Source organism: Chlamydotis macqueenii, chromosome 5 (assembly GCF_036417535.1).
Source record: "Chlamydotis macqueenii isolate bChlMac1 chromosome 5, bChlMac1.mat, whole genome shotgun sequence".
Taxonomy (NCBI): domain Eukaryota; kingdom Metazoa; phylum Chordata; class Aves; order Otidiformes; family Otididae; genus Chlamydotis; species Chlamydotis macqueenii.
This window is the reverse complement of record NC_141560.1, coordinates 8784335-8804190: the sequence shown is the minus strand read 5'-3', so window position 1 is coordinate 8804190 and position 19856 is coordinate 8784335. Positions and strand designations below refer to the sequence as shown.

The window sequence follows — 19856 nt, the reverse complement described above, 5'->3', positions numbered from 1 at the left end:
AATAACATGATTTTTCACTCAGCATACACCTTATTTATCAAGATACAACTTTCAGAAATGAGCACTGGAACAGTTCCACTAAACACACACACTATATATTGTTCCCACAGTTAGTTAATTATACAGTTTAGTGGAAAAACCTTGTTAATGTTATGCAGTTTACAGAAAGTATCTACATTTATCAGTGGAACAATATCTTGTAAAAAACACTTGCCTGATTAGACGTGTCTTCCCTTTTAGAGACAAAAGAAAGCTCTGAATTAGAAATTTTGGCCGCTATCAACCAATCATGCAGCAATCAAAAATGAACATTCATAAGAATGAAGAGAGAAAAATGAGAAATTAGCAGGAGAGCATCAAAAAAGATGGGTTATGCAAGGGTTTCACTTTTTATTTACAGCAAATATATTATGTAAAAAAGCTTAACATGGCTCACATTGCGGTTGTGTAAGGATGATACATATGCTTACATCAAACAGGTTTAATTTTCTTGGCACTAACTGAACCAAAAGCAAGGATTCAATGCAAAAATAAGAAACAGAATATTTATTAGGCAAACTCTACATTAACTGTACACATCTGCGACTGGAGTTTCAACGCAATCCAAAGAATACAAACAAGCCATCAGGATGGCAAGAACTTTTTCGACGAACGTGTTTAACCCCCAAGACAAGGCTGTCTGGCACCATTTAAAAGTTGCTGTACTGAACACAGTGATTTTAAAGAAACGTCATAAATGATTAAGACACTGAAAATGCTCTCACTACAGTGAAGAATCCCATTATTTTCCTTATTTCTTTCATTTTTCACTCCCACAATAGAAGAGTGTTACAAGGTTGCACGGCAGACAAGCTGGATGCAACAGCTGGAGGGTTTTGCCTGTCAAGCAAAGTGACTTGCAGCAAGAGACATGCTTTATGCAACAAAACCAAGGATATCCAGCTTGTGTGGGTTCAAATAAGAAGATCTAAGAACAAATGTTGAAGCCTTATAAGCTCTCTTCATTATAATCAGAATCCTGAGAAAAACAGGGTCCAAATTACTCCAAGGGAATTCAGGCGCACATACACAACAGAATCGTCCAGATCCATCCACAGTAGTAAACTGAGTTAATGCTGTGTTAATCTTTTTACATTTTAATGACTAGCTATAAAAACAGAAACTAGCATGTTCTAATCTGTTTACATTTCCTGAGCTTAGTTAAATCAAGAAGGAATGAACATTATAAAAATCCCGGTAAGTCACCAATAAATTAAAAATGTACATAACCACTACAGCTTAAGAAGCCTTACAATGCTCAGAGTGAAGTCTGTCTTTCCAACACCACGGCCTTTCCTTCAGGACTCCTGTACAGAAAGCACGCCATTAACTTCACCAGCAATACTGAGATGCCATGGAATTGTAGGTTTGTTTTTTTTTTTAGCTCTCCAAGTACCCTTCTAGCAGACTGTACGATACCCTTTCCGAATGAACTCATATGAGAGCACTCAAAAACTGCAATTCTCTGCTTCCAGTGCAGGAAACAATGTTCTCAGAAACGCAATGTGCTACTGAAATTCAAATTTACTAGCAGTAGTTATCTGGGTGGACTCTCAGCTCCCTCACGTAACATCACTACACTGGCAGCAGGTTTAGTATCCTTTGGGGGAACAAACCAATGAAAACCTACACAGAAAACTGGAGGAAAGACACTCAGCAATAAAGAATCCATCTTGGCGGTTTCTTTAAGAGCTAACATCATGCATTTGAGAAAAGCACTCGACCTACATGAGTCAGACACATGTTTATTTATGCATGTTTATTTCCTGCATAGAGAATAATGTGTACCTTGGAATAAAACCCAAGCTTTGAGAACGTACTGGGAGTATGGGTATTTGTAACAGTGCTATTTGCAGATTAATTCAAACCCAAATGCTCAAACTCAACTATCTCAAAGGCTTGCAGAGCATGAACTTCAATAAAACAAACTACTTTTAGAAAAATTGTCTGCTTATAGCATGATTTTGAATTTACGATGTAGATAAAAGAGAGGTAGAAAGGTTTATCTCCTCAACATCATTTTCTGTGCAGTATTTATGAAGTATCAGAAAAAAAATCTATAGTTTTTTTTGTGAAAATGCCAGCTTTTGCCCCAAGAATTAGACGGACTCTCTTCTTCCCACTGAAGTAACTGAAATCTGGTTCAGAAGAGATCTTCACATCAGCCCTACTATGTCATTTTTGTTACCATGTTCTGCTTTCAAGAAGTCATTGGAGAAACAGTCTTACACAGGACTCAAAAACATCTAGCAGATATGACCTACCCAACAAATTACATTTACCAGCCAAATAATATCAAGTCTGTTCCTAAAGAAGCACTTGCTCTTGCTCTAGTTACATGATCCCTCTTCTGCACGCTATTGAGAGGGACAGAAGAGGTATGCTATGCCATATGGCCCTTCCCCTCTTTGGTGATGACCAGAGGTGTGAGCATCATTGTCACTCTGGCTGGCAATAGCTAGACAGCTTCCCAAGCTTCTTTTCCTGCCACAATCCACCCTCCACAGCGGGAGGATGGATGGTGCTTTAGTGATGAGTGCTCCTCAGAATGGGTAAGGACAAGCTGACCAGGAGAGACAACTTAACAGAAACCATGTTGGTAAGATAAATATCCATCTTTTCCTGGTGCAAGACAAGTCTGCAGTGCTACAGCTTTCACGATTGTCACTAGACATGGGAGAGAGATGAAAACACCTTGTCTTCTGCAGCTGCAGTCATCAAGACCACGATCCAGTGCACTTCCCACTGAGCCAAGAGCCTCGAACCCAGCAGTGCCAGGAAATGGCAGGTCAGAGGCAACTGGGTGGGATGTGGCAAGAGGGGCTCCCTCCCTGACCCCCACTCCCACGGCACTGATGCACAAGAGCTGATGTATCCGTATAAGAAGGACTCGCCTATTGACATTTTGGGGCGCACACGGATGGAGCTCCACCATTATTCACACAGCAGCGACTGTTCAAGGGTGGGATTTGAGCCACGAAAGTCAGACTGCTGCATGGTGACCTTTAGTTTACCCATAGAAAGTTAAATAAATTACATTAAATTAAATTCAGCCAAAGCAGATGCTAGCTTATTTATTAAAAAGCTCGGCTTTCTCTTTCTTTCAACTGGTTTTAGAAACAGGCAGTTCTCGGGAGCAGACCTTCAGTCTAGCTCAGTCGGACCAGAGCGGCTCCGTAGGGGTGGCCAGGGCGACTCTCCTGCAGGAATATCAGCTGCAACAAGACCTGGCTGTCCCTAGGGACACCCAGCAAGGCACGCGAGCACAACATTGTCATCTGCTTGCTTTCTATGCTTCTTGCCTCACCCAGGACTTCTCCCTCCTTCCACATAAACCGCATCAGACTTACAGTGGAAGACGATTCTTTGCTGTCAACATTGCCTTCTATTGTCATATCTTTTAAGAAATCTATGAATTGATTAATTTAAAGAAGTATTTACTTCATTTCAGAGAAACAGACACCGCTCTGCAAATACATAACTTGTCATTAACTTTTGACAGGTAAGGAAGTTTGTATACAATGACACAGGGTCATTTTTACAATACAGGTTGGAAATGTTTTCTTCTTTTGGTTGTAGCATTATGAGACAACTAATGCTCGTGTACTCAAATAATCAACAGGCAGGCTTCTCATTTTTACCTGTCCTTCTATCTGCTCCCTTTCAACAGCATGCCTAAAAGCAGTCACATAAATAAGAGATGTGTTGCTTTCAGCCACACATGCTTTATACACAGTCTGTTTTGTCTCTTTTCTTTTGTTCTCTGGAAACTACTCTCATTAATTTCATCCTCAAACCATGATCCACCAAAATAAAAAAAAAAAATTCAAGTACTAACCCAAACTTTTTTGCTGGGTTGTGGGTCAGTATAAACTGACCAGAGTCAATGCCAACCTAAAATCTGCTTTACAAGAGTAAGGATTTGTTCGATTACGTTTGCTGACCACAGACAGCTTCTTTCACTAGTCATACAGTTTGAAAACTGACGATTTGCTGGGAAAACGCCACAGTCCATGTCCTTTGGAAGTAAATGAAACTAGTAGCCATCATCATCGTCCATATCACAGCCATAATCTGAAACACAAAAAGACAAAGGCATATAAAAATGCAAACATTCCAGGCAGATGGAAGATACAACAAAAGTATTGCTACTTTCAGGTTGTTTTCCTGCCATGTAACTAGATGTTAAGTCTTGCCTCAAGTAAGTATTTTTAAAAAATCAGCCATTTTCTTAGGGCTAAATTAAAAGTTCTTGCATGTACTTTCCTCAGTGAAATAAAATTATTTGTAAACATGTATGTGTAAATATCTTTTCTCACTTGTCACTGGACCCTCACTTAGGTACACTTGGCACATGGATATGTAAAATACTTGGTTTAATTTAGAGGTTAAGGTGCTCAAGCCTGATTGTCACAAGCAATTTGGAACACGGTGGCTGATAAACAGCAGCATATATTTACAAGTAGGCACAGTTCTCACTAGACATAGCCACCAAGAAAAAAAAGCTGTCTTGTTTATATTATTCATGGATTAATAAGCTGAAAATGCAAGGGTTCAGAGATAGCTCAGAGTTCCCACCAACATCAAAGGAGCCATGCAACAAATCCTGACCAACGCATCTGACTCAGATCTCCCGTATCTACTTACTCCTAGAGGAACAACTTAAAATTTCGCCCAGATTTTTTTATCCAGTTTTGTTTTCTTAACCAATGGTGAGTGCAAAGACTGCATGATGTGTGCGTGTGTCAGAAGGCATGTCTGCGTGTTTCTAATGCACCCGTTTCTCTTCTGTGTGCTTCCGAATGCAGTGAAACAGCTACTTTCTGCTGCAAAGTCAGACCTCAGGATAACTATTACATATGAGCATTCAGCAAAGTTAACCTTTCTATTTCAAATTCAATACAGTGCAACATTTCATCCAAAGAGTCAAGTAAATGCTCGGAAGCAGAATTAAGTGTAATTGATAACATTTTGTGTAGAATGGGTGAAGTTCACCATCTGTAATTCCTGCAGTGGCTCCAGGCAGACAGCTCTAAAGCTCAGTAGCTCTGCACACCTGCATTTGAATTCTGAGAATATTCCTTTCCTTTTTTTTTTTTTTTGTTTTTTTTAACTCTGATTTTTCAGCTGTTGTCCAGACCAGACAGGGAGTAGTGGAATGTTCTCAGAATGGTTTAAAAATAGTAATATTTAGAAAGAAAAAAAAAGCTCAGCGACCTTTATTCTATTTTTGTGGGGGGTTTATTAATAAACATAGACCCACCCTCCCCTACATGAGTGCCTTTTCTTGGGAACATTATTCTAATAATAAATGCAGGCAACAAACTGTTTCTCCTACGGTTTAGCAATTATTTTCCAGTGGAGAAATCAACTTAAAAGCAACAGACACTTTTGTAAAATGTATACATATTGTCCGTGAGAGCTAAATTAATAGTACTGGAAAGATTTTTTTCAGTAAATAACATTTCAGCAGGAAACTTATTCCCATCTTGCTTTTCCACAACCCATAATTAGCAGCTCTCATTTTAAAAATATTTTTGTATATTTTCAAAGTTTAACTTCTAAGGGGAAGTTTTTAATAAAGGATAAATGTGGATGTGTCCAGCTAGGAAAAAACGCAGTGGAGAGGATACTGCCTTTTCCTGCCAGCAGAGAAATCTAATTAAACGAGTGGCTTTGCCGGGTAACCCAAAGAAATTAGCACACATCTGTGTTCCATACAGCATCTTGTACACTATCAATGCAATTTCTGTACTTGGTGAAGAACTCTTTCCTTCTAACACTTCCCCCAGAAATAGAGTGTGATGATTTGTTTGTTTTGAGCTGGACAGCCACATCCTCAGGGCCCATGGACAATCCGGATGTCGCTGCAGCCCCATCTGAGGAGACAAGCAGGAGCAGGGCGGCTCGCCTCGGGAGGCAACGAGCCCCAAGCACTGCTGACAGAGGGGTTACTGACCCCATAAGTCCTCAGATCCACATTAATAAACCTAATTCTGAAAAAGGCATAACATCAGTTAGTTCCTGAGAAGCCCACTTAGCCTAAAGCTCGAGATGCAAAGTTTTCTCAGGAGAAGCCTCTAAGAAGGTCAGGTTTCGGACAAGGATGACTCCAGGCTTTCCCACAGGAACGGGCAATTCTAGAAAGGCAGCAGGAGCTCTGCAGGGGATGAGCTGATGGAGGACAGCGTAAGCTGGGGAACTCAGCCTCAGCCCTGCAACAACAAACTCCACCGCATGAATAGGCAGTAATTTAGACAGCATCTCAGCTTACCATTTCCTCCCACTAACTGCAAGGCGCTCATGCAGTGATCATCGTCTTCTTCTATTTCTTCCTCTTCCACCTCTTCATCAGGGTTATAAGTTACTGGGCCACTCTCCACTAGCACAGCTGCTGATTTTTCTAAGTCAGGGGCTTCTGCTTGTGCATTTGGAAAGGACACCTGCAAAAAAGAAGAGGGGACAGTAGAGCAGCCTTTCCTTGTGTTCAATATTTGTACAAAACTTTAGCAGCTTCCACACAGGGAAGGCCACATCCAGTGTTAGAGGCTTAGCTCTTCCAGGTGACAGGAAAGTTGCTCAGTGAAATGCTGGTTGAATGAAAGTCAGGCACAAACATCCACACGTTTCACATAATTCATAGCCAGGTAAGTGAAATATCTAGAGACAGTAACAGCAGAACAAGGATCCTCTTGCAAGCACAAGGTAAAGAGAAATCTAGGAGTGAAGGCTCCTTAGCAGAGTTCTGCAGGAAAACTTACAACCTTTTCCTCACTGGGCTTGACTCACATCAGGCCTATTACACCATAACAACGTTATTGACACTTTAATGATAGCAAAAATGTACCCTTCAAATCAGAAAAAAACCCAACATGTATTAGTTTTGACAGCTCTGCTTGGATTTCTTTGGAGGCACAATGAGCTGTGAAGCAAATAGCACTCTTTAGACAGCACTTAATGTGATGGCAGAGCGCTAGGTTGATAATACACGCCAGCACCTGTAACATTACCGATGAAATTCATCAGAATAATGACCCCCAAACACTAACTTGGGAATTGATCACTGACAGGACCCGTGTACCTCCCCAGATGCTCCAAGGTTAGGCAGGACACAGCAGGGAGGAACAGAAAGGGCAACACTGCAAGGACCCAGAGGTGAATTTGGAGAAGTTAATGTTTTCAGTTCGGTAATGACAGATCTGGGAATGGGGCAGGAACCAGCAACGTGATCTGCCCCAGCACAGTCTGGGTTCTGGTCTCTCTGGAGCTCTCATTCCCACGGTGTGCTCAGTCCAGCGCTCCACCTCCCTCTCTCATCCAGGGAAGAAACATCACAGGAGCCTGATCTCCACCAGCTTTGTAACAGGGCACTTCTCACCTCCATTCTGTACTTGGAATATTTGGGGTTTGTACACTAGAGCCTGTGGCCCAAAAAGGACATCCCAGTAGTAGCAACTTGAAGAACAGTAAAGATTAACCGTTAACGCTGCTCTGTCATGTAAGCAGTTTTGAGAACTGGGAATGCTTAACAGTACGTGTCACTGGTCAGCAGTTATCAGCACCGAGTTGTCATCTCCCCTTCTAGGAAAGGCGGAAAAGACAGGGATCGCTTCCTCTGGAAGGACAGTGGCAAGGTGCTCCTAACAACCAATGGTCCAAAAGGAGGTCAGGAAACCCCAACTTCTCTCGTCCCCTCCACGAGAAAAGTCCTACGGCACTTTAGGTTTTAAATCACAGTAAACAACTATACGGCTGCATCTTCTCCAATTCCATTGGCTGTAAGTTCTCATTCAACATTGTAATTTTTATGTATTTATTTACATATAAATGTATTCACTTGCGATGCAGTAACTCCCAGATCTGCTGTAACTCCAGGCACTTGAGAGATACACCGTAAGAGAAAGTCCCTGTACCAGAAAGTTGACGGTCTAATTATTCAAACATCAAAGCTGTTCCTTAACTTGTCATATACCATGCCAGTCAACCTAAAGAATCTGCCTGTTTTCCAAAGTCACCTAAGGGCTTGCTCCAATAGCTCATTAATAGGCCAAAAGACACCCATTAATTTCAATAGAAAATCAAGTATTTAGGTATTCGAACCACTCAAAGACAGGTTTTCATTACTTTTTAATGCTCAAATTAATCATATTATTTAGAGGAACTTCCCTCCAGTTTATTTTTTATTTCCTACCACCACTTTTGCCTCTAGAGTGATCCGATTGAGTCCGTCTAGGTTTTCAGAAGCAGAAATAGACACAAAAGTTTGAGACAAATCAACATCATAATATATATCAATTTATATGCTTAAAAGTATCCATCTGCTCTGAAAAAGTGGGTGAATATAAAGGAGCTACAATTGAGTAATTATTTTTTAAAATTGCACCATGCTAATTAAAATGTGACCTTCTTCTAATTATCATGTCCACTTCCAGACTGCTATACTTCTAAAAATGTGCCGAGTTTTCTAATGAGCATAGCATAAGAAGTGAAAATGTATTTCCCCAGGCAGGATATCAAACTGTTTCTGAAAATCCATGGGTTTTAGTCATTTTAAAAATAAGGCAGTCAAACAAGGTCTTTAAATAGAACTTCCTGAATTCACTTCCAGACATCCCGGACTGGGGTTTGGCACATATCTTTACGTATGGACAGGCAATTGTCAAAGCATGTTAAACGACCCAAGGTAACTGGTTCACTTTCAAAGGGGTGTCAGTGTCACACGTTCATGGGAAAAAGAAGAAGGACAAATATCTTTGGTATACTGGGAGCAGAATTTTTAGATAGACAGGAGACAGTTATTTCATCATACACAAAATGCAGAGGTCTACTTCGTACAGTGTGAAAATAATAATGAAAGAAAGCAGTTTTTGCTGTGACTCTGATAATAACTATGATCCCTTTGGCAAGTGCACAGAGCCACCCAAGGAGGGTTTCTGGTAGTGGCCAGTTACCAGCACTAACTTTTCTATGGCACTATTACATTTTCAAACTAAACAAAGAAAACAAAGAGTAAGCCATGCTATATAGGGTAAGCTGTCACTTTGTGTTTCCTCACCAGAAGCCCAGCCCTTCCTTTGGGTCAGCGCTGGCTGCAGAGAAGCGGCATTTTGCACTGTCCCCCTCCTCCACAGGGACGGTCAAAGTGCTGAGAAACAGCCACAAGCTCTGCATTCTCCTATTCCTCTCCCCCACTTGTGTGATACGCACCTTTTCAGGTGCTTGCAGGGAGTTCTTTCTTTCTTGCTGTCTAACCAGGGATTATGAGGCTGTGCTAAGGTTACTGATGGGTAAGTAAGGGCAAATCTCGGTTAGAAAACAGCAACCTCAGCTTTGCAGTGTTTGCACTAACCAGCTCCTGGTCTGACCAGAGACACAAAACTCTCATTTCTTTTTCCCATATCTACCACATAATCAGAGTCAGGCTGAGAAAGGCTTGTGGGAATTTTCAAACCCTAACTGTTGCACCAGGAAAAGTGCTGGACTTTACATACCTCTTCAGTGGCAGCCTTTTTAGCAGGCAGTGTTGAAATCAAGGGTCTTAATCTGCAAAGAAGGAAAGAAGAAATGGTAAATACCAGAAAAGTTAGAGTTTGATACAAGAGTATTCACTCTCCAAAGAGTTAAAGCACTTTGCTAGTGTTGTGTTGTGCAGCTACTTTTAAAGATACAAGATAAAGAGCGGAGAGCCACAGACTCCACAATAATTAATACACACGCTCCCTTGTAAGCACTGCCCCAGTTCAAGATAATCAGAAAAGAGGCCTGTCAACAAGCACAGCAGCAAAACCTCGTCTCAAGCTGCAGTTCCAGCACAGCCCAACAGGCTTTGAAATAGGGGGGTTTGTCACGTGTTACAAAAGTCAAAAGAGTCAACTGATTTTTTTTTAAACAATGCAGACATGGCAAAACCGAGCCACACTCTGAATTACTCATCATTGTTCTGCAACTGCTTCCCTGTATTTGATGATATACGCAGGATCCCAGTAAGATGATGCACACAGGATATAATAATCATCACAGGTGAAATTCTAACCTCCACCTACAGAAATCCTCATCAAAAACAAGGGGACCCTGCATACTTTGAATGAGAAATTACAGAAATTGAACATAAACATTTTTTTTAATTCTGCATCAGATACAAAAGAGATCTGCATATTTGGGGAGAAAAGATGGAGAAGTATTACTCTACAGCTAAGCGTTAAATATTGTTCTTTCTGAAAAACATTTCATAGCCTGTTGTCTCCTTACTGCCATGAAGGTTGCTCTCAATCCATCATTTAGTGCTGCTTTCTGGTCTCTCTTCATCTAGATGTATCTAGTCATGAAGAGGATGACTTGCTTTCTACTGAAACACTGCTCAGACAGCTCCTCAAGTACGTCTTTTAACTAAGTCTAGGCAAACAACTTAATGAATACCAATTTATGCCTCCAGAGATACAGTCTTTTATGATAAGCAGTATCTTTCCTCTCATTTTTCTATTAGTCATTCCTCCCTGTTAACACACAGATACTGGTTGTTTTCCTACTTATTTATTTATTTCAAATAAGCAGCAGGAGGAAACAAAACCCCAGGGAATGAACAGGGGAGCCTCAGATCATTATCTCTGATGGAGAAGAGAATATGAAAATACAAGGTATTGGCTAAGCTCCAAAAGAGCTGGTCATCTCTAAAATGCTTTGCAAGACCTGAAATCCATTTTGGCAACCAAAGTAGTCCAAGGTGCCTCCTTACAGTAGATTTAAACAAAAAGAAGCCACGGGAATGCTTCAGGAGCTGTACCATTGAAGGATCCAGAACATATTATTCCACTAAAGATACTTCTTGTCATATTTCATAATTACAAAAAAAAAATTCAAGAGATACTCTTGACCCACATAAACTACCTATTACTTACAAATCCTGGTGGACTTCTGGGCTTATAGAGAATGTATCTGAAGGCATAGTCACACTCCTTCCTATGTGCCTGGCCTCCTCTTTCCTTTATCTAACCTGATATAAAGAGTCTTCACAGAACCATAGAATGGTTTGGGTTGGAATGGACCCTTAAAGCCCATCCAGTCCAACCCCCCTGCAAGGAGCAGGGACATCTCCAACCAGATCAGGTTGCTCAGAGCCCCGTCCAACCCTGCCTTCAATGTTTCCAGGGATGGGGCAACCTGTGCCAGTGCTCCACCACCCTCATTGTAAAACATTTCTTCCTTATTTCCTAAAACTTGAGACTACCTACCGTCAATCACTGTTTTCCAAAAGCCACTCTGTTTAGATGTTTATAATGTTTACAAACACACGAATGCAGCAATGTCAAAAGGTTATGTAGCTGAAGGATGCTAATTACCAAACAGGTTGTATTTCATTGACATGACTGAAAAATACCAACAAGGGTAAGAAATGAAGGACCTTTATTTTAAACCAGTACCAGTGATTATTGCAATTAACATTGTACCGAAGATAACACCTATTTCCTCCTGCTACCAAAAGACATCAGACCTCCCTGGAGCACCCTGAAATCTTTCCTCCCCCCAATTAAAATCAAGCTGTTGAGTAAGACTCACAAGGTAATCAGAAACTGCTGACACTTCTTTTAGAGCAAATTATACATGTGCTCACACAGTGAAGAAAACAATCACAGCTATAGGAAGGAAAGAGTAAACATTCCAGTTTCATTTTAATTAAAATGGTCTCCTAGTGAAAATAAAAAGATTCATGCTTATGAAAAGCCTATTTGCAAACTTTAGTGCTAAATCCAAGAGCCCTTCTATACCATTTTTCAGCAGCGAGTGATTCTCACACCCAAACTGAAATTAAAGCTGTAATTCTGTTCCACGATAGCCGCTCGCAAAGCATACATCCTCAGTTCTTTACTAGAAATACAACGCTGCCATTCAATTTGGGCAATACAGCTTCTCTCTCAGCATAACATCTAATGCATCCAAAAGCAGTGGGGCGGATTCTGCTCCTGCCCGGGCCGTTGGGTACCTGCTGCAGCGTGGATGTGAAGGGCTCGCTCGCTGTGCGGGCTGGACAGCCCAGCTTGCCGAGCCTCGGCACTGCGTGCTACCTACAAACACTAGTAAAAGGTAAAACCACTGCAAAGAGAGAGAAAAACTTATTTCCCCCCTTAAATAATGTCTTTGAAATTATATAAAAAGAAAAAAAAAAGCTATAAAAGCTATAAATATATAAAGAGAAAAGTTAATTTCTCTCCCTTGGCTCTCCTTACGCCTACAGAGAGCCCTACTATTACAAAACCATTTAGGAAGGTTTTATAGTGGGGTTTTGTTTTGTTTCTTAAATGCCCCAATGCCCTGACCTCCTTAAACCAGAGCAGCTGCTGCCACACCAGCCATATGGAGCAATAAATTACTGGCTGCCATGGCTACAGATACGGGCTCCTTCTGCTGTCTGTCTGCACCACAGAGGATGGAAAAAACGTGTCTTCATGGAAGAGTACGACTGCTTTCGAGGCTGGGATGGGTTTGAGTATTAATGATCAAAAAAGCAGCTTGAAAAACCAAGTAACTGAAGTATCTTACCCCACTGTTAATGTGCATGAGTCAAACCTCATCTGGAAAAGGCTACCAAGGTACACGTACGCACATATACGCTACACGTGAAAAATCCTGTCCATCAAAGTCCAGACTGAACTCAGGGCTGCCAAGTTCCATAAAAAACAACAATATACTGCACTGAGATACGATCCCACATACGCCAAAGCAACAACAGCCTGTATTTAAAATGTAATGTGGCAACTGGAAAGTAATGGGGCTCCTGGTCCTCCCAAGTGTTCAGTAGTTGTTCACTGTCAATGATGACTTCTAGTTTGGGGCACTTTCGTTACAAACTTTGCAAATTAATACAGCAGCTTGTGGGGGGAGTAACACAACAAGCAACTTTCTGAACAGCAATGTGATCCATAAAAGAGCAAAAAAAAAAAAAAAAAAAAAAATTTCACACAGCCCCAAGTGTTATATCCACATTTCAAACTACTTCAAAAATTATGCAGATCTACAAATGCTCATGTCAGCCAGCACACAGAACACTGGAAGCAGATAATCCTGACACGTTCGCGACAAAAACTAATGGCACGGTACATGGCATCAGAGGCTGCTCCCTGCCGAATCCGCTCCGCTCGCAGCTGAAATGTGCGTGATAACATCTAGGTTTGTCCTCCAGCTTAACAATTTAAAAGAAGATTCAATATAATAGCTCCTGACAGGGCTGGAGATCACACAGACTGAACTTTCAAAGTGAGCAAATTCTCTGAAAAACAAGCTGGCTGTGACAAACAACTGTTTTTATTTTGCTTATTATTTAGTATCAAAAGATTACATGGCACAGTACATAAAATAGACAGAGCACTGTGAGGCAATAAAACCACCCCACTTGCATCAGGCTCTTTGCCCACCAAAAAGGTTTACGATACCATAACAATCTCCTCAGAGCAATCCTGCAAGTAATTTGGAAGCTCACCCAAAGCTCTGTTTCTTACTGAATTTTAATTTAATCCATCCAAGTAGGGAACATCTTATTGCTGCTTACCGCCCATATTAATTTTATACATGGATGATCCCAGAAGACGTGATGAAAAGCAGAGATACAACGGAGCCCACAGCCACAAGCCTGCAGTGTGATTACGCAGGTCACCTAAGACAAATGCCCATAAAACCTGTATACCCATAGCACAGGCACGTCATACCTGTGCCACTTCAGTGACAGAAAAAGCTATCGAGAAATAATTTGGTGAGAGACTGGTCAGGTTCTCCACGCTGGCTGAGATCCTCCTCCCACCTGAGGCCAGATGGCTGTGTCTCAGGAGGTCAGTTTACCAGACATCTGCGTGAGAAGGAAATTAATATAAATGTTTACCCCGGCTAAAAGTGCCCTTGAATTAGGTACTGTCAATGTTATCCTTACCGGAAAGCTGGGAATTACCTTTCCGCAAGGATTTAATGCTCTTGTTGGAAACAACAGCATCAGGAGATACTGACCCACTGCTCTGCCATTAGGTCAGGACAAAGGGGTGACCCTCCCAGTCTCGGACCACTGCTCTTTTCCAGACGGTGAAACAGAGACTGCAATCACGACCATGACCTCGGAGCACTTCGGGGTTCGCACATCCAGCTGTGGATCCCACCATCTTCTACATCTCCTTCTGGCTGAGAGCCAGGTGCTCACAAAAGCCACTCCCTCCTCTAGAGAGGAAACCAAGGCATGTGGCCAAGGCCATGGCTGGTTGTGACACAGATGAACAGCTGCCTGATGCCTTCAGGACAGGGCTGAGGTGTAAGCATGCACCATGGCACACCAGAAGATACAACCATGGACAATATCACACTCTGTAGAAAGACAAAGTACTTCTGATGCTCACACCTTGAAATCGCGCCTGCCTGAATGTGAGGCTGCCAGCTGTTTTTAGTTTTTAGAAGGCCAGGCTGATCAGTCCTTCACCCAGCCCAGCTCATCATCAGTGTGAAAGCTCCAGGGAGTTTCTCTGAATCGCTCTCTTCAGTGACAGGGCTGCAGAGATCCCAACCAACGACCAAAGATGCCAACTAAAGACCATGTCCACATTGCAATGAGCCCAGCTCACACATAGCAAGGTCTCTTGGAGCTGGCTAACCCCAGTGTTCCCAGCTGCACAAACTTGACTGATAGAGCAGCAGGCAGGGTCTGAACCCTGCTAGGTCCTACCAGACACCTGGGCAGCAAGACAAGGACGTGTTGAACAGTGCCTGAGCCAGCTACTTCTAACTCCACTCCAACACAACCGTGTGAACTCCACCGACTACACCAACAGCCAACGTTTTCCTCCCGTTTCCGAACAAGCAACGCTACAGAAAGAGCCATTTCAAGCAGAAAAAAGCAAAGCTGATGTGACAACAAAAACTAGAGTGAAATGAGAAATTGTTCCCACTTCTGATTCCCACTCAGTCCTCTTTCATGCTGGATCAGAGGAGCTTCGCTTTCATCAGTGCAGCATCAGACAACACAGCGTTGAGAACATCTCCAGCACTAATGAGATTGGCCTCTTTTAGCAAATGCCCAGGCTTAAGTATCTAGGGACCAAAGCTCACAGGAGTAAACTGGCAAAAAAACCCCTCACTAAAGGACACATTTATCAGCAAGGAACTAAGCACCTACGTCAGTCACCGATATGCAAGAACTTTGCTAATGTATAGTGAACTAAACACCTATTTCAGGCTTTTCAGAGAGGGGCAGAGGCCACGATATCTCTTTTCAATAACCCAACTCAGAGTGGGCAATATTTTTCTGCATAGCTGCAGCACTCATTCCTCAATTAGAAGCTGTAAAATAGCAACTTGCTATTCTTTCCACCGACTAAACCAAAATATTTTCAACAGAAAAAAAAGAAAAGAATGAAATCTAAGGCCACCTCATTGGGACCAAATGAAATCATGCTACTGCAGCAGACCCAAAACAATCTCTGCACATATCTGCTCCTAAAGGAAATTGCTGCAGACCATGGGAAATTACAATTGCTCCAGGACAAGAGAGGCTGACTGATCTAATACTTCTGGTTGACACACCTTCTTCCTGGGTTTGTCAATAAAGACACTGATGAGCTCATCTCTCCACATGTCAGGAAAATATTAGTTGAAAATACACTATTCTTTTCACTATGGAAATTTTTCCAGATGAAATGATGGCAGTAAGGCAGATTTGCACCTTGCTGGGAAAAGCTACTTAAAATAAGGAAGCTACGAAGCATTTTAATGAAGGCAAATGAGTAATCATGATGGTCTCAGTTAAGCAAGTCTAGTGGCAGTGTCCCTTCTGAGACATGAGCGTGAGACAACTCATGTGGTGACAATCCAAATCCAAAGATGTCTAATTGTCTTGTAGCACAGTGGTTCAAATGGTAACAGTGCAGAATGCATCTGTTACGGCAGAAAGAAGCACCATTATTAGCAGATAAGGCAAATACAAATCATTTTAAAATCATGCTTGGAACTACAGTAATAGAAATGAAATTTTAAAAGTTAAATAAACATATTATCATCTGAACAGAAATATTACACTATTGAAAAGTTCTCAGCAGTAGCACTGCTGTCTCTCTGGTGTAAGTATATTTTTCTAGACTCAAGCAAGGAGGATTACAGATACTTGCTTTTGGACAGGTGTTTTGATCAATCTCAACCTCAAAAAACAGCTAATGAGGCAAAAGATGAAACGAAAAACATCTTAGTAACCTGCAGTCTCTGAGAACAATCCACTGAGATCGTTATACCCAAAGGTGATGCCAGATTTACCGTTAGATCTTCCCTGATGACATTACAAGGACAAAAATCACGCTAGGCAAAATACTAACTCGCCTCTTCCACCACATCTGATAGCATAGACCACTGTGCAGATTAAGTTTCTCTCATCTGATTATGCAGCCAAAACTAATATTTCAAAATTCAGGTAACTATAGATTTACACAAGTAATCCATCCAGGAATAAAGATGGATGACTGATTTTTTTTTCCTTGTGTCTGGTCTATCATACATTAAAGAGCAATTTCACTGGCAGCCATCTGGAAATCAATGTATTCCAAGCTTTATTTTATGATTACCAACATTCCCCTTCGTAATTCATTTCTAATTATAAGCAATAAATCATTCCTTCTTGCTTGTAATTTATAACAGCCAATTAAGACCAACCTCTTATTTAAATAGCAAATCTAGCTTTAAAACATCCCAGATTTTGAGGTACGCACAGAACACCTAATCAAGCAGCCGAATGGCAGAACAATGATTTAACGTGGCTTTTGCAGCCACCAAGGAGACACATGTGGAAGAACCCGCTCTCCCCTGTGCCCCAGGTACACCAGGACTTTTCAAAACCAAAAGCACAGGTCTCATCTGTCTGATTTAATCCAGAAGAGATTGACATGTAGTGATATGTGAGCCAGGACACACCTCAGGGAACTCTGAAGGCTTCCCTTTACCGTATCAGAAAACGAATAAAGAGGCTGTAAAAGGAGAAACAGCTGTAAGTTGGTCTAATAAGAAGTTCTGGACATTTTCTAACTTCATTTTAGGAACTAACGGGGAAAGAACGCAGCTCTAAATTTAATACTTAAAAAACAACTCAAGCAGCTTTTCCCATGCTTGAATTTGCGTTTGAGAAATGGACTGGCCTCCTCCTCTGAAGTCAAAGGACATCACCACGCACTGCCCAGACGCTCGCCCTCTCGGCTACTCTCTGCTGTACGAGGTTTTGCAGGTGTTAGCAGACAGCGTGGCAACCGGCACAGGGACGGCACTCTCCCGGATCCCTCCTCCCCATCCCTCACGGCCAGGAGAGCATCAGGCAGAACAAAGCCGTGAAACAATCTGCAAAGAAAAGATGTCACCAAATAAATCCAGATTATTCTTTCTGGGAGAAGGCTTTAATGGTGGTTTCCTATGGCAACTCTTACCAACAGAAGAATATCAAAGAAATGTAGTGGAGGATGTCAGACGAGACAAGACAGGGTGGGTCCAAAAGCACCGGCAAGGACACGGAGAAGTTTTTACTTCTGTTTGTTCTTCAGCATAGGTCTGAGTAACAGGCATGTGAGTGTTATCACAAGAGAGAGGCTTCTTATAAATAGCTCTGCTGGGATTTGTCCGTTAGAAAAAAAAAAAAGCTCACTCTTGTCAGAAAAGTATTTGATACAATTTTGGATACAGAATTTATTACATGAGAAACTGATCTCAGGAACGTGGAAGTGGTTCCCACTGAGATTTTATTCGGTCATCACACAGCTCAAGTCTGTTCCAGCTTCACATTGTGTCATCTGGTAAGCGTTTACAGTAGGAATCAAGGGAACTGGATTTGGAAAAAATCCATCACAACTGACCTAAATCTGATCTGACCTGAATAATCAAACTAAATACCAAATTTAACAATGGTTAGACAGAGGCAAGGCAAGGGAAATCATCAGCTGCAGGAGTTACCTCATGAGTTTCCTTTCCTTAGCCACACATGAGGGTTAGGCAACCCACTTTTTTCTTTCCAAAGAGCGGTGGTGATGGAGGCTACATGAGCATCCCCTTGTACCAAAGGTATCAAAAGCCAAAGGTGCGATTGTTGCAGGCCCCCCTTTTCTTTTCAGAGACTGTTCACTCCTGAGAGAGCAGCACTTGGAAGTGGGGAATGGAAGACAGTAAGTAAATAAGAAAATCCAAATAGAACACTGTGGAAGGACAGCAGCAACCATGTCAGTACCATCTGGCCTTGCCTTTGCCGTACAGTCACCCAGACTCATCCCAGAGAGCAGCCTTGGCCAGCAGGATACTTGGCGCATGGTGCTGCCACAACCACCCGGTGCGTGTAATGCCACGTTAGACCCACGGCCACGCCAGCCCACCTTACAACCCTGTGTCATATTCACAACCTGTCTTGTCACCTTGCCCATGTTGCTGCTTCAGGGTCTAAGGGGGTTTTGCTGCCAGCGTCACTTTACTGCTAAAAGACCAAGCTGAAGACGTACAGGTGCAGCACCATCTAAGCAAACACATGGCAAGCCTCCATAGATGGATCATTATTTATGTAGACCTTGTAGTAATGCGTTCAACAAAAAGTTTCACCACTTTCAAGACTCCTTATCTTCTTTTTACGAGATCTAAGTATTATTTATTAGTCATCTCCAAACACAAAGCTCAAAGACAGCTCAACATCTGGTTTAGTCTCTCAGCAGTGAGAGCGAAACACTCAGAAGAAAACTCAAAAATCACCAGCTTGATATTGGTGAAACTTGGGCAATATTTCTGGCAAAAACTTTGGATGAGGATGCAAGAAAAAAGCCTGTACAAAACTGTAAAGGGAGTGAGAAACAGACACCAAAGCCTATACATTTCATTTTGAAAATAAGGCGTCATTCCCATTATGCCTGTGGATGTATATCTTCCCCATATAAAGTTTTAAAAGCTTTATATAAACTATACTTCTAAGTAAGCTTGTAATTAGCTAGGGGCAGGCTTGGCTCTAATTATAACTTGTAGAGACAGACATTATGGAAATACTTAGCTAATAACCATAGCAATGCTCTGTTGACGGCTGAAGTCAGGCTGGCAGGTGATTGCTGTGTAGCCACCTGAGCACTTTCTGTCTTGTGTAAACTGGGCTCCCTAATGAAGCCTGAAGGACCAGTCTGTCAGGTCTTCCTCCCAGCTCTGCCGTACAGGGTAAGCCAGGCTTCGCTGCCATACATGCTGTGATGCCCTGCATGCCTGCATCTGGCTTCCCCGCCAAGTACGCTGTGGGATACCTGTTCTCACCTCACCAGGAGATGTTGTAGCAAAGGGACCAGGGAACCTGATAGAGAGGGCCCAAATCGCACCATTTCAGCAACAGATAAGACCCCACTGCATCCAGCGCATGAATCGGTCAGATGTCAGCATACCTATGAACACGTATACATCAATCTGTAAAGCCTTTTTCAAAGTTAAAATGAAGTTAATCCCACATCCCATCCCAAAAACCCAACAGGATGCTCTACTGGAAGAATATTCCTCCAAGTCAAAGTTTCTGTAAAAGTGCAAGTTCATACAGCTCTGTCGTGGTTTTGTTAGTAAGGGGGGGCCTAAGGTGGTAGCTTCTGTAGGAAACTGCTAGAAGTCGCTCCCCTTTGTTCAGTGGACTCGGCCGGGCCTAGGGCGGACCTGCTGCTGGCCAAGGCCAAGCCGATTGGTAGCAGAATGTCCCGTGATAACGCCTCTGCAATAACGTATTTAAGAAGGGGAAAACAGGAAAAAAAAAAAGAGAGAGAGAGAGAAGAGAAGATGTGAAGAAGCTGAGCGGGGGCAGAGGCGCAGAGGGGGAGGCG

General features: G+C 42.1%; 1 protein-coding gene across 2 annotated transcripts in view; it reads right to left on the bottom strand.

The window, feature by feature from the left end:
• Positions 1-531: 531 nt before the first annotated feature.
• The window catches only part of BRF1 (BRF1 general transcription factor IIIB subunit), a 176886-nt gene continuing 157561 nt past the window's right edge, over positions 532-19856 (bottom strand). For both annotated transcript variants that reach the window (XM_086749971.1, XM_086749972.1), the window contains 3 exons: positions 9531-9582; positions 6314-6482; positions 532-4113 (listed from right to left, as the gene is read on the bottom strand). In XM_086749971.1, the coding sequence (XP_086606097.1) occupies positions 4076-4113; positions 6314-6482; positions 9531-9582 (259 nt within the window). In that variant the 3' untranslated portion in view covers positions 532-4075. The remainder of the gene's footprint in view (positions 4114-6313; positions 6483-9530; positions 9583-19856) is intronic.